Source organism: Saccostrea cucullata, unplaced genomic scaffold (genome assembly GCF_032062105.1).
Source record: "Saccostrea cucullata isolate Sc308-1 unplaced genomic scaffold, CSIRO_AGI_Scuc_v1 ctg5159, whole genome shotgun sequence".
Classification (NCBI taxonomy): domain Eukaryota; kingdom Metazoa; phylum Mollusca; class Bivalvia; order Ostreida; family Ostreidae; genus Saccostrea; species Saccostrea cuccullata.
In genome coordinates this window covers 27820-42030 of record NW_026930312.1, presented here as the reverse complement: position 1 = coordinate 42030, position 14211 = coordinate 27820, and the positions used below count along the sequence as shown (strand labels likewise).

General features: G+C 31.4%; 1 protein-coding gene across 1 annotated transcript; it reads right to left on the bottom strand.

The window, feature by feature from the left end:
* Positions 1-8770: 8770 nt before the first annotated feature.
* Positions 8771-10760, bottom strand: LOC134283665 (calcium-binding protein P-like). Its single transcript, XM_062766162.1, has 4 exons — positions 10654-10760; positions 10060-10206; positions 9426-9683; positions 8771-8954 (listed from the first exon to the last, which is right to left on the bottom strand). The coding sequence occupies exons 1-4, from the start codon at positions 10730-10732 to the stop codon at positions 8881-8883; spliced, it is 558 nt and encodes a 185-aa protein (XP_062622146.1). The 5' UTR covers positions 10733-10760; the 3' UTR covers positions 8771-8880.
* Between the last annotated feature and the right edge of the window lie 3451 nt (positions 10761-14211).

Below are 14211 nucleotides of genomic sequence, written 5' to 3'. Positions count from 1 at the left end.
GGTTTTTTTTATCGGAATAGTGAACCTTGTTATGCAGATTTACAGCTGTTTGCATGTTTTTAAATCAATGTGCATACTAATATTACACATTATGATACAAAGTTTGTTTGTTAAAACTAAGAACTTTGAATCAGCGTCATATCCAGGTTGTTTTCTCTGCATCGTCAATATAATGTGGGCAAGAGAATTAAGTGCCTGGGTAGTTCTAGAAAGGAAAAAAAACATGCTTTTATGTCAATTCACAAATACATGTAACAATTAAGTATCTCTAATGCATTGTCAACCGGTATAAATAAACAATAATTATTGGCTGTTATTAATTAAATCTGAAATTTATTTCCAGATCTCCTAACCTACCACGTGGTCTCGGGAACGGTTTACAGTGCTGGTCTAAAAGACGGAATGGAAGTTCCCACGGTTCAGAAATCAGAAGTCAGGATCAGCATTAATGGTTAGCCTAATTTAATAAATCTATGTTTCTCGGTCCCTCATCACATTCCATTTACTTGGATTAGAAACCTTTTTTACGAAGCATAACTTCCTGGCATTATACAGTATTATATTACGCCACTTTAACTTAAAATGATTATTAGATTTCTGCTATCCATTCCTGTCTAAGGAGAATCTATTTAGTCTTGCCTTGGAAAAAAATTCGTAGTCATGTAAACATATCTCAATATTCCCATTGCGAATACAGTTCTTGCTTTTAAATTATTTTTTCTTTAATTAATACGGTTTGCTTCTATTTCAAAATTAAAATAATCATTCCCGAAATAAACTTCAACTGAATATTTAAGTGTTAATTTTGCGTGTATTAAAATATTTCTGATTGCACTGAAATAAAACCTCACAACTATTTTTGGAAAGGTAAATATCCTGTTTCAAAATTGATTTATTAAATAGAAGCAAAATGTACTCGTGAAAATAAATTTTAAGCTAGAAATGCAATGGCAAGGGCGAATTTGAAACATATTTAAACAGTTTTAATCTGTCAATCAGTACATGTATATTTATCATACTATACTTAACATGCTTAATAATCATCGTTCTGTATTACAGGAGGTACGGTTAAGGTAAATGATGCAACCGTTACACAGGCTGACGTCAGCGTTTCAAATGGTGTGATCCACGTCATCGATACTGTGCTTACGTTGCCATCCTGAAATACCGCCATTTTGTGATGCTGTTCTGTTGCTTTAAATACATCTTTTTTCTTTTAATTTCCTTTTTTTCTTTTAAAATTAATGTTGTGTCATTCATCTGTTCGAGTTTCGAAAAAACATTAGTATGCATATGTTGCTGACTTCAGAAAACTGAATAGCTCTTTCATTTAAAGGTATAAAGGATATAGTTTTTAAAAGGCGCTAAAAATAAATGAATATGCAAGGGTAAAATTCTCACACAAGTAAAATGCTTTATTTCAAAATTAGCTTTTTTCTTCAGAACGAAGAACTAGGATTAATTTTATAAGATAAGTAAATAATTTGAATTACGGGTGCAATCATCCAGTTGACTCATTGATATCTACGGCGAGTCTTTTAGGACTTTTAACCTTTTCACCTTCTTCCTTAAAATGGAATTGGTTATTTTGAACAATTTTGGTTTTTGAAAATCTATGAATGAAACATATGGAGATAACAAACAGTTTTCAAGATCAAAAGTCCATCAAACAATACAAAATATATAAGAGCAGTGCAACCACGGATCTCCAAAATATCAGAGGTGGGATCAGATGCCATGGAGGAGTGAGCATACCCTGGTGACCGGCCACACCCGCCGTGTGCTAGCTCCATGTCATGATCGGGAAATAACGGGAAAATCCGTCGTCAATTCAGTGCATAAATAATGGACTAACAATTAGTATGAAAAACGTCAGTCAACATTTCACTCAATTATAAATTGTATTTGCTGACAAGGTCATTGTATCGACTATCGACCACAGAACTTACGAAATGATTACATTAAACGAAACTGCTGGGATTATTGTTTCATCAACTTGTTTGTCAATAATTTACATCGTTTTTAGCTCTACTGGTCAGAGACCAGAAGAGCTTATGCGATAGTAATGCGTCCGTCGTCCGTCCGTCCGTCTGTCTAGCTGTCTGTCTGTAAACAATTTTTCAAAATGCTACTCCACCTACAATTTTGGTCTAATTTCAATATAACTTGGCACACAAGTAGACTACACTATGATACATAATTCTGTGTATCGGTTTTTAATTTCGATGAACGGTGTTGCCCTAGTTACTAAAATTAGAAATTTTTGTAAAATACTTATAAAATGCTACTCCTCCTACAGTTTCGGTCTGATTTCAATATAACTTAACACATAAGTAGACTCCAGTAAGATACATAATTCTGTGTATCGGTTTTTAATTTCAATGAACGGTGTTGCCGTGGTTACTAATAATAGCAAATTTTGTAAAATACTTTTAAAATGCTACTCCTCCTACAGTTTTGGTTTGACTTCAATAAAACTTCACAAACAAGTAGACTACGCTAAGATACATAATTCTGTGTATCGGATTTTAATTTCAATGAACGGTTTTGCGTTACTAAAAATAGAAATTTCTGTGAAATACTTTCAAAATGCTACTCCTCCTACAGTTTTGGTCTGATTTCAATATAACTTTATAAACAAGTAGACTACACTAGGATACATAATTTTGTATATCGGTTTTTAATTTCGATGAATGTTTTGCCGTGGTTACTAAAAATAGAAATTTTTGTAAGGTACTTTTAAGATGCTACTACTTCCACAGTTTTGGTCTGATTTCAATTTAATTTCACACACAAATAGACTACACTAAGATACATAATTTTGTATATCGGTTTTTAATTTCAATAAATGGTGTTGCCGTGGTTACTAAAAATAGAATTTTTTGTAAAATACTGTTTAAATGCTACTCCTTCTACAGTTTTGGTTTGATTTCAATATAACTTCACACAAAAGTACACAACGCTAAGATACATGCAAGTAGACTACACTGAGATACATAGTTATCAGTTTTGTGTTTTGGATTTCGTGATTGATGTTGCCATGGTAACTAAAATTGAAAATTCTGTCTGATTTTATTTTAAAAGGCTACTCCCACAGTTGTAGTCTTATTGCAATCTTGCCACAAAAAGAGACTTAATCAAGGATCATTATTCTGTTTATTGCTTTTGTAAAGTTTATGTCCCAACTGCTGCTTTTCTCTTCTTTCTCTCTACTTATTATAACTAAAAACCAGTAGAGCTACAGTCTCGACAGAGACTTCTGGTATAAATTGTTCATACGTAGAGCATGATCTTGTGTATCGAATCAACTGATAGAAAAAACCTCCGTATGCAAGTGATGAAGGTAAAAAGCTACCGTCGGTAGAATATGATAAAAAGGCCCCGCCCCCAAGGTAAACAAATAATTTTAAATGCCTATATTATGTATATCTTTGCAAAATATAAGCCCCCACCCCCGGGTACGATGCCTATGCTACGACAACTGGTATGACGTTGAAAATTTCAATAAATTTTAGTTTACATAAAATGCATGCAAACTGTAAAAAAAATTAAGTACAGTAAAACAGTGAATAGAGAAAGAATTTTTAAATTATGGAAAAATTAAAATCGCCCACTTCCACATCCTGTAGTAATCTTATCACCGAAAAGTTATTCAATAGGTTAAATTATTCATATTAACCAAGCCATATAAATTTTTGTTTCAAAGTGCGTTACATGTAATATGGTCGATATTAACGCACTTTGAAAAGAAATTTTATTTTTTCAAAGTGCATTGATTAGGTCCAAAATTTAACGCACTTATAATTTTTTTTTTCAAAGTGCGTAATTTTTCAAAGTGTGTTGTAACACTGGAGTGAATTAGTGAATTACCGGGTGCAAATTACTTTGTAAAAATCAAGTAAACTGTCTAATAGATATTTCTTCTTTTATAAGCTGGAGTATTTACATCATGTATATGTATAACTTTACACCTTCAATTGTTATTTTGGCAATCACTTATTATAATTATTGTATATATTACAGGGAAAGGATTTTTTTAAGTTGCAAGAACTTGTAACCAATCCCTTTGTATAAATTATACAATAAAATATGTTCAAAACAAGCTGGAGTTCTCCATCCAAAATATTTATGTAGCTTTGCTTCCCAAAAAGGATACTAGTTTTAAATATAAATATTCTCATGGGGCTTAATTTATTCAAAACCTTCATCTTTATAAAATGAAAAGCCATTGCTATGGCATTTACCGCGGCATCTAGATACACACATGTAAGGGGTGTTAAGAAAGTTCGTTCCAAAATGAAATATTTTCAAAAATTTCGAAGTAGTGCTTAACTAAAGAGATGAATATTCAATTCTGAAAAAATCACAAGAACGTGCTTTGGATTTATAGCAATTCATTTCTTGCAGGAAGTTATAGGATTTTTCTTCCATATGGAAATATAAATAACATATTTAAAACACTTAAATGATAGAAATGATGGTCATTTTGAGTGAGAATAAAGGATAATTATTTTTGTTTCTTCATAGCTTATCTTGCATCAGACAAGCTGATGACCGTATAGGTATTAGAATGATAGACCACTTTTCAAAAGAATTGGTTTGTCATTTTGAAAATTTTCACAGATTTGATAATTTTTGCATAGTATTTAAAAGGATGTTTTGACCTCTGTACTTAATATATATCACAAATATCCATCATCCTTAATTTTTCTGAACAGACATCATCTGTTTTAATACCTGCCCTCCCCTTACTGATTCATCAAAGGACAGTTAAAACCTTATCAGTAACAAGAATGGAGTCTATAAACATGAAACATCACAAATAGTAAATATCTCCTCATCGTATTTCTCTTCGAAAATAAAAGAAAAATGTGGAACGAACTTTCTTAACACCCTTTATATATCAAAAACCCTTTCTCAATTATCAATCGTTATTTAACTCCTGCTTGAAAAGTGGTAGAACAAAAAGGAACATGTTTACAATCCATTATTTTCTTTTTCAATTTTGCAACATAAAACAGTATTTTCCTTGTGATTTTTTTCCTAAACATTAAATTACCGTTATTGTATAAAATAACAATTCTTTTTAATCATGAGAATAATTTTATGTACATGAAACACTAGCTCTTTAATTTAAAATAAAAAAAAAAAGAAAAAGATCTGACATGACTAAGTGAATATATGAAAAGCCAACTTAATTATGTATCATGTTGACTGTTTTGATCATGATTTAATAATGTGCCCCCAAAAAATATTGTTTTCAATATGTATTGAGATTTAAAGTATCTGAGCAAATTTAAATCTAAGATTCTTAATAATACAAATAAGTCTGTTAGTGTAGTCAATCCAGTTCATAATATACATTGCTTTAGTAAAAACATTTAGAAATATAGCAAAATTGACTTAAAAATAATAAACTATTTATTGCATGAAGTAAATATATCATCATGCAATAACCATTCCACACATGTACAAAAATATTGTTAAATTATTTAAAAGTTAAATCCTTCTTAAATGAATTCAATTTCAACATTGTTTTTGGGTAGTAAGAGAAACAAAATATTCTGCAAACAAATTACTTCAACAAAATACATAAAGCAAGAAATTAGTAACAAAAGTGTATGTAATAAAACAAAATCTCTCACATTCATTATATAAAACTCTATCAATGTACAATCATGTATGCATATTATGGAATTTATCAATTGAAACAATTTTATGCATTACACTTCTTTTTCATATTACAAAACTAATTCTCTCAGTGTAGTGGTAATTATTTTTGAAGAAAGGTTACAATAACAAATCAAAGAAAGTTTAAATTTTCAAAGCTAAAACCATATCCTCAAAGACCTGAAAAAAATAATGATTTAATTTTAAGTTATACTTAATTACTGGAGTTTACTAACAATGCTTAAAAGATAGAAAGAAGATTAAGCAGAGGCCCCAAGACATTAAAGTGAGAACAAACTTAAATCAAAATGTAGATTTCCAATATCTAAATTTTAATTTAACTTTTTTTTTTTTTTAATTAGCATGTGTATATGACATTAAATAAAAACTTGTTATATGATTTTTTTTTTCCAAAATCATCTTTAATGTTAAACTAATTTGAAAGATTAACATTAGATTAGATTTCTGTGGCTAGTTCTGACATTTGATTGTACACTTTGATATCAACCTGACAAATTCTTTCATACAAATGAAGCATACATTAATGTACGTATATATACATATATAACAATTTATTTGATTAAAAAAAATTGCACATGTCTTTCATAAGGTACACAATAAACAAACAACTTATAAAAATATTTTGAGACAAAAAACAAGATTCTTCAACACTCAAAACTGATTTATAAAATGTATTACTTCAGGGTTCTCCACAAGGGGTTTTACCATGGCAGCCCGCCATGGTTAAATTTATGTGCGCCATGGTTAAACGAGCTGCACCATGGTCAAAATCGGCATCCGCCATGATTACATTTTATTGCATTTCAGTCCTGACACCTACTTTTTAAAGACTTGAGTAGTTAATTGTCTTTTACTATGACTGCCGTGCACCTGGCATGCCTCGAAGGAAAGCGGACGGTGCTAAACAAACACGTCATTAATCAGCGACTATGCTGTGAATCGTGACAATCAATGGAGAGTCAATCAGATGATCAATATATTGAGAGTTAATTATTTTGTGTACACATGTAAATAATTTTTTGGGAACTTCAACATGTTCACTACATGATTAGATATATAACGGTTTTATAAAAGCTTACAATACCGGTACGGTATTACAAACTCAATCGTTACGCTTGCGATTCAAGTTTCTGAGCCAGGAAAAAATACTCTGTAAAAATTTAATATTCCTCTGTTTTTAATCAATTTCTCATGCTCTGTTTTTAAGCTTTAACTTTACTATCTTTTTGATAAAATGTGCATGGGGCCTGGTTCTCAATCGTTGTTTTAGTTTTAGAGTTACTTCCCGTTGTTCTGAAACGTCTCGTGGCACTATTTTTAGCTCTGGACACATGGAGAAGTAAACAAAAATGGGTTATTAATGCAATATCTAGAAAAATAAAACGTTTAGAATAAAAGGACACTGGTCCAAATGTTCTTTTGTGTGTTAACTTAAAAAAACACTTCCCATTCATCAGTTTTAGTCATATTGAAACAAAACATTTCATACAACAGACTACAATTCTTATAATTAATAATCTACTAATGCCATGGTTACTTGCTACCTGTAATAACATTTTTTCTATAAATTCCTTCAGAAGGTTACTACAGTTTTTGGCAAATTTTGGTACATTTGTGAAGTAAGATACAGGATAAATCCTTTTCAATTTAATTATTATTTTTTTAACTTTAAAAAGTGTTAGTTATGTCATTGTTTTGTGTTGCAGTGGGTAAGTTTAAAAATTGTAAAACCAATCATTGATTAATGAAGATTAGGAAGTCTAAAATATATTAGTGTTTTCGGCCACATTTCACCTTCGCGCAGCTTCCTCTATGGTTAAATTTTCAAATGTGGAGAACCCTGTTTCTTCATACTTTTGACAACTAGTCAAATGCATCATTAAGATATATATGATCTTACTGTAGTTTTAAATAATTATACAAATTTTACATGGTATAAAACTGAAAAAATGTGTTTATATGATTGACTAAATATTGTCAAATCCATGTATTTGTAATAATTTTTATACATAGTCTGCTTGAAGAAATCTAAATGATTTACCAAGTAAACAACACTATTTTAAGAATAATTTATTACATGTAATAAAATTTTTAAAAAAAGTCAAACAAGGGAAAAATACACTAATTTTATACAGTAGTAAGTAATATTTATACATGTAATGCCGTGTGTATTAAAAGAACTGAACTAAAAAAAGGGATATCTATGAAATATGAATGTGTGTCTAGATACATGTCTCCAGTAGTCACAAAAAATAGATATTTAACAAAAATGTTGTTCATTTCAAAGGAATCAAGACATAATAACTTATCCACCTGATAAAATCAAGAAAAAAGCTTTAAAAAGATATTCAGTATTTTTAAAAATATAAAATTGATGGGGGGGGGGGGGGGGGGGTTAGGTCATTAAATAGAGTATCCCCCCTTCCCTGGTTGAGTCCATTAACAATTAACATGTATATTATAAGTACTGTTCTTTTTTTTAAAACATCCTTTTCTCTATAATACTTTATTCAACAACAAAAAACAATAAAGTTTAACATTAGATTTGAGGATTAGCTCTTTAAATGGAATAAAAATATAAGTATACATTGTATATATGATACATGCATTACAATTTGTGCATGCACTAACCAGGTCAGCTTCTTTAAATAAAGTTTTATTATAATCAATTGAAAACATTTATAATGGATTTTTTATAAAGAGTTCACAAATCTGCTCATAATATTTTGTTGTTACAGAAAAGAAGAAAAAAACTATAAGTAAAATACTGAGTATTATATTTCAAAAAGTTATGTATGGTAAATGTATTCATTTAATATTTTTTCAAATTAAATCAATAATATAAAACTAGGAAATCAATCAATATCATGGTCTATTAAAATTTGAGTATTGAAAGGAAATTGTTTAAAATTTCAGACCTTATGTGTTTTTGTGTCAAGTATGAAAGGATGAAAATACTTGAGCAGAAGTAAACTACATCTAATAAATAAATAAAGTACACAATTAAATAAAAAGAAAAAATACAAATTAAATAGACATTCTTTAAAATAAAATCAGGATATTCGATATCGACATGTAAATGTTCCACTTTTTAACCTTTTTTTTATTAAAACAATACAAAAAATGACTCTTTCCAAAAACATATCACAATTGGGTGCAGATCTTGTAAACAAACCTTTGCCCTCCTTTCTAGTTGCCAGGGTAGGGTGGGGGTTGCTGGGGGGTTGCTGGGTAAGGTGGGTAATCATCATCTGCGGGGGGTGCTACAAAAAATTATAACTATACAATAGTGCTGTGATTTTAATACAGTGGAGCCTCTTTTATCCGGACACTTTGGTTCTTAGTTAATTTGTCCGGATATGTGAAGCATCCGGATATCTGAATTACCAGTTAAACAAAACAAAATAACTTTTTAAAAATCTGTTCCGATGTAAAATCGTCCGGATACTGAAGCATCCGGATATCTGAAGGTCCACTGTACATACAATTTTAACACATACAATGTTTACTTTATACAATGTACCAGAGAATTTTAACACTCAGGTATCTTTGTTTATGTCAGTTATTTTAGTTTATACTACATGTACATACAGAAAAAAACTTGCATTAAAACTTTTCTGATTTTAAACTAAAATAAGTTCCCTTATCAATGTATTTCATCTGAATCTTTTAAAGGGAAGGCTCATATAATACATCTACATGAACTTTTCACATCAGTATCTGCATGTACAAACCTGTGGGTAAGGCTTTATTTTCCTGTGGGGGGTAACCTGACCCAGTCATGGGGGGTGCTTGCTGGACAGGTGGGTATCCCATCTGGGGTGGGGGTGGTTGCTGTACGTAGCCCTGAGGGGGGTACTGATTCTGGACCGGGGGATACTGGTTGTAGGGCTGATGGGGAGGATACTGCCCAGGGTAGGACTGCTGAGTGGTGGTGGTGACAGTCATCTGGTTTCCAGGTTGTCTGTATACATGACCAGCTGAGCGCCGTCCTAAATAAAATCATAATCACACTGAGTACTTTTGTTAAGGTAAAAAAAATACAGGAGAAAAAAATAGATAAAATTTCAATAAACATTGTTAATGTTTTCGTTTGGTCATCTATCATTAACAAGAGGACCAACGGCCTTATAAGTCATCTGAGTATCATGTAACAACTTTCAAACAACTGAATTTTGTTAATGTTTTAAACTTTAGAGGCAAGGTTATTCACAATTTTAAAAGAGGCACTCTTGCTCATCATAACTTCACACTAAGCATGATTAGTTTGATTGCTTAATACACAGAGACAGAGTAAGGGTACAAAATTTAATATCAACCTAGCTAGAAACTTTATTATATCATACAATAAAGGTAATTGTTACTAACCTTTCATGCAACAACAGCATATAACAATAATGGCGATAACAATTCCCAGAAATATCAGTCCTGTTATAATGCCAATAATAGAAGCAATGGAGATGGTGGTATTCCTCACTGTATTATAAGTGGCCTCTGAGCTTTCAAACTCAAAATCTGAAAGAAAGGGTACGTAAGCATCAAACAATGATGCAGACTCACAGGCATATTTTGGTAATAAATTTTGTGACCCATAGTATAATCATGATAGTAATAACACAGTTATCGATCATAATACTTTGAGTCAAAAATTTATTAATGAAACAAGTGCTTGTGTGCAGATTTCTAGAAAACTATAGAACAAAAACACACCAAAACAGCATTTCCTCATCAGTAACTTCATTGCTAAAAGTTACAAATTATTTCATGCACATTGTGCAGTGACATTTATCTCAGTGAATAAATCAAATAAATTGATGTATTTAAATTTAAACGTGTTATAAATAAATGATAAAAACAATTTTTGATTTATAAAATGATGCATACTGAAACAATTAATGTTGAAAAAGATATATAATTACATGCTGCTAAATCAACAAAGAGGTGTCTAAATTTACTCCTTACCATCTGAATCACAGAACACATGGGCAAACCAGCATGGCATCAAAACCAAACACACTTGTAATAGATGGATCCTCCACATTGTGGCTGTTATCTATCTAAATAAAAAAGTAGCTTCTTTTTTAACATGTTTCACCCATACATGTACCAAAAAATACTCAATGACACAAATGGAATAAATTCCATATCATCAACATGATCAAATAAATACACGTAGGCCTATAGTAGCACGTTCAAATTACAAAATAATCATTTTAAACAATGTTAAAGGAAAATTATTTTAAAAGGAAACATAAATTTGGTATACATACGTATGTCACTTATAATAATCATCATGAAACTTCAGTATCATTTTTTTATTGATGGTATTGTTAATTAAGCATACATGTAAGGAAGTTGGGAAATCCTTAAATGTGAAAAACTGTAAACTTTTTAAAGGATTGGCAGGCTGTGGAGACAGGAAACAAATAACATTCACACAATGTTAAACCATTCAGAAAATAAAGAAAATATTGCTGTATATGTTTACCTATAAACTGATTTTAGTTCAGCAAGATGAAAAAGAGACTCTGTTCACCCCCAAATGTTGAAATTTCCTTTGTCAGTTCTCTCAGTGTCACTTCAAAATTTCTTCTGAATTTGTTTTGGGAATTTTTATTTTTTCGTACTTCGAGCCCGCGCCATTTTTGGAATTCTCGCGCGGATCTAGCCGCAGGGATGTTCAAGGCTTTGCTTTTCACAAGTATTTTAGAGTTACTAAAATGTACACTTGCGTAAGGAAACACGTAAGTTTCTATGAGTAATTCAGAAGTCTGTCATTTTACCCTACATATACAATTTTTTTTTTAGGTATAATACATTTCTAGTTAAAAAAAAAACTGTAATTATTTCACGTAGTACATGTGTATTATCACATTTCACCCTGGATTCAGCAGTCATTATACAATTATTATTTTAAAACAATACAATACAATATGTTATTTTATCATATACTTAGTAGTAAATACACCGATTCTGCACGGTGTGATACTGGTGACGTCACAATACCCCATATCACGGACCGGTCCGAAAAGCCATATCACGTATCGGACCGGCGGGCCGAAAATCCATATCAAACCGGAAGTAACGTTTGTATTAAGTTTAAAAGTTAATTTACTTGATTTTATTTAAATATTCATATAAAATAATTCTTAAACGACATTTGTGGTCTTAATTTTTTTCCAGTTACCTAAAATTGGCTCTATTTAATTTTAAAAGAAAAATGTCACTAACAAGCACATACATTCTTCAACGACCATATGTGAACTCGCATATTAAGTATTTTAAATATATGATAAATAGAATACTACATACTAAAATCCATATCATATGTCACATCAGCCCTCGGGCCCCATATCAGCCCTCGGGCCTTCGGCCCTCGGGTTGATATTGGGCCACTCGGCCTGATATGACATATGATATGGATTTTAGTATGTAATATTCTCTATATATTCACCAATCAAGGGCCCTCAGGGGGGCGTGAACAAATTATTATAATATGATTACACTGATTACAATTGAATATTATAGATGTATAATGTAATATGACTTAGTAATTAGGTCTGACATGGAGAAGTGTAATACCACAAGTTGTATCATCATGAAAATGTAGGATTTGAAAACATTATGACTCTTCATCACAGGCACTCGTTTTTACTTCTATACTTTATAACGCTTCATCAGTCACTTATTTTTACTGCTATAAAGTATAAAAGTGTGAAGAAAAAGCAGCATATGAGAAGTGAATCCTAGAGTTTTTTTTCCAAATCTTCTATAGGCCCCTATATAAAATTGTTTTTCCTAATGATTCAAGGCTTTTGTATTTTCATACTTTTTAACTGCATGAAGAGACATAGGCGATGGAAGCAAATTGACAGGGGGGGGGGGGCTAAACTAAACAAAAGCCAAATATTGTGGGGGACCAGGGGGAGGGTGTTTGGGGTAGTGGGTTAAGCCCCAATTTTCAATACCGAACAGAACATTTTTTTTTTACAATTTATTACAATTAATTAATTTTTACAATTAATTACAATTTATTTTACAATTTGACAGGGGGGGGGGGGCAAAACCAAACAAAAGCCAAATATTGTGGGGGACCAGGGGGAGGGTGTTTGGGGTATTGGGTTAAGCCCCAATTTTCAATACCGAACAGAACATTTTATTTCTAATTTGGAGCCCAGAACAAACACGTATCAGATTATTACAATACCCGTACTTATGTTTATCTTTGCAAACAAAAAGAGGACATGCCCCCACCCCCTTAGCCCGCCTCCGGTTCCTATGCATATCAGAAAATATATAAATGAAGTACCCCCTTAGTCATATATTAGTCATTACAAAAACTCATGTACAAGTTGGGGAATATGAGATTTTTAATAATCTGTCCAACTGGGGGAGATTTAGCGGAAGATCACATCTTCTATTTTTATATACTATAACGTGTCCTCTGTTTGTCACATGTAGTGATTCAATGTCTTTTTTGGTGCTATAATCATACTAATTCATCAGATACACACTGAATAACAAAGGAAGTGATACAAGTGCAATATAATGACAAGTTGGCCAATATAAGTAAAGGTATGAAACAATAATAATTAAACAGGCAAGAAAAAGTTAGGGCATAAGTTATGTTCAGGATTAAAAGGAATACTTTGGGTATGGATATTCACATTTTTGCTAGAGGTGACGAGGTGACGACGTTTCATTTAACTATGAACATTCATCGTAAAAAAATATTATTTTTTTTAATTCATTATTTTATATTAATACTGAACATTATTAATTTGTGGCAGATGAAGATTACTGTAATGTATATAGCGATAACCCTTAAAAGTCATAACTTATTATGAGTAGGACCTAATTTATCGGGGACGTGCATTGTGCATGTATCATCGTTTTTGAAAGGGGGCAACGATAGCTGCAATAATGTAGCCCTCTCCCTTTTTTTTTGGGAGGGCCCTCTCCAGAAAACATCAGATAAAAAAATCGGAAAGGGCTACATTATTACAGCTAGGGCAACGAGTGTGAAAAAAATCGACTCTCCTAAAAATTTGACAAAAAAGAAGTGAGAAAAATTCTCTTAGGTCAAAAATCCTATTCCGTGCGGTCGGGTAGGTTCCAACTTCTTTAAGAACCAAAATTTACCCAATCATGTCATTACTACATGTCCCCTATTTGGCTATACCACAACAATAAAAAGGGGGGTATGACATAAATGAACATTTTCAATACTAAAAAGTTGTGTCTGGAAAAAAGGGGTGGATATCCCCCCCCCCACCCCTCTTTGATGCTATGTATCTGATTATATATACATGTAAAGAGGCATGAGCAAGACCTTTTTAATGTATTAAAATTCTAACTGACAAACAAGTGATAATAACTGACAAACTAACTGACAAATACCCAAATGTAAATGGTCTGAAATGCGTAGGAAATTATTTCTAAGCGAGCAATTTTCTTTTCATGATCCACCTTCATCTAGTTTTATTGAATATTCACTTTGTTCAGCGTCTTGAAATAAGT

Coding starts and splice junctions, on each gene's coding strand:
- LOC134283665 (XM_062766162.1), bottom strand. CDS start 10,732: ATGTGGAGGATCCATCTATTACAAGTGTGTTTGGTTTTGATGCCATGC. Junction 9,684..10,059: donor ATGCTGTTGTTGCATGAAAG/GTTAGTAACAAT, acceptor GATTTTATTTAG/GACGGCGCTCAGCTGGTCAT. Junction 8,955..9,425: donor AAATAAAGCCTTACCCACAG/GTTTGTACATGC, acceptor AATTTTTTGTAG/CACCCCCCGCAGATGATGAT.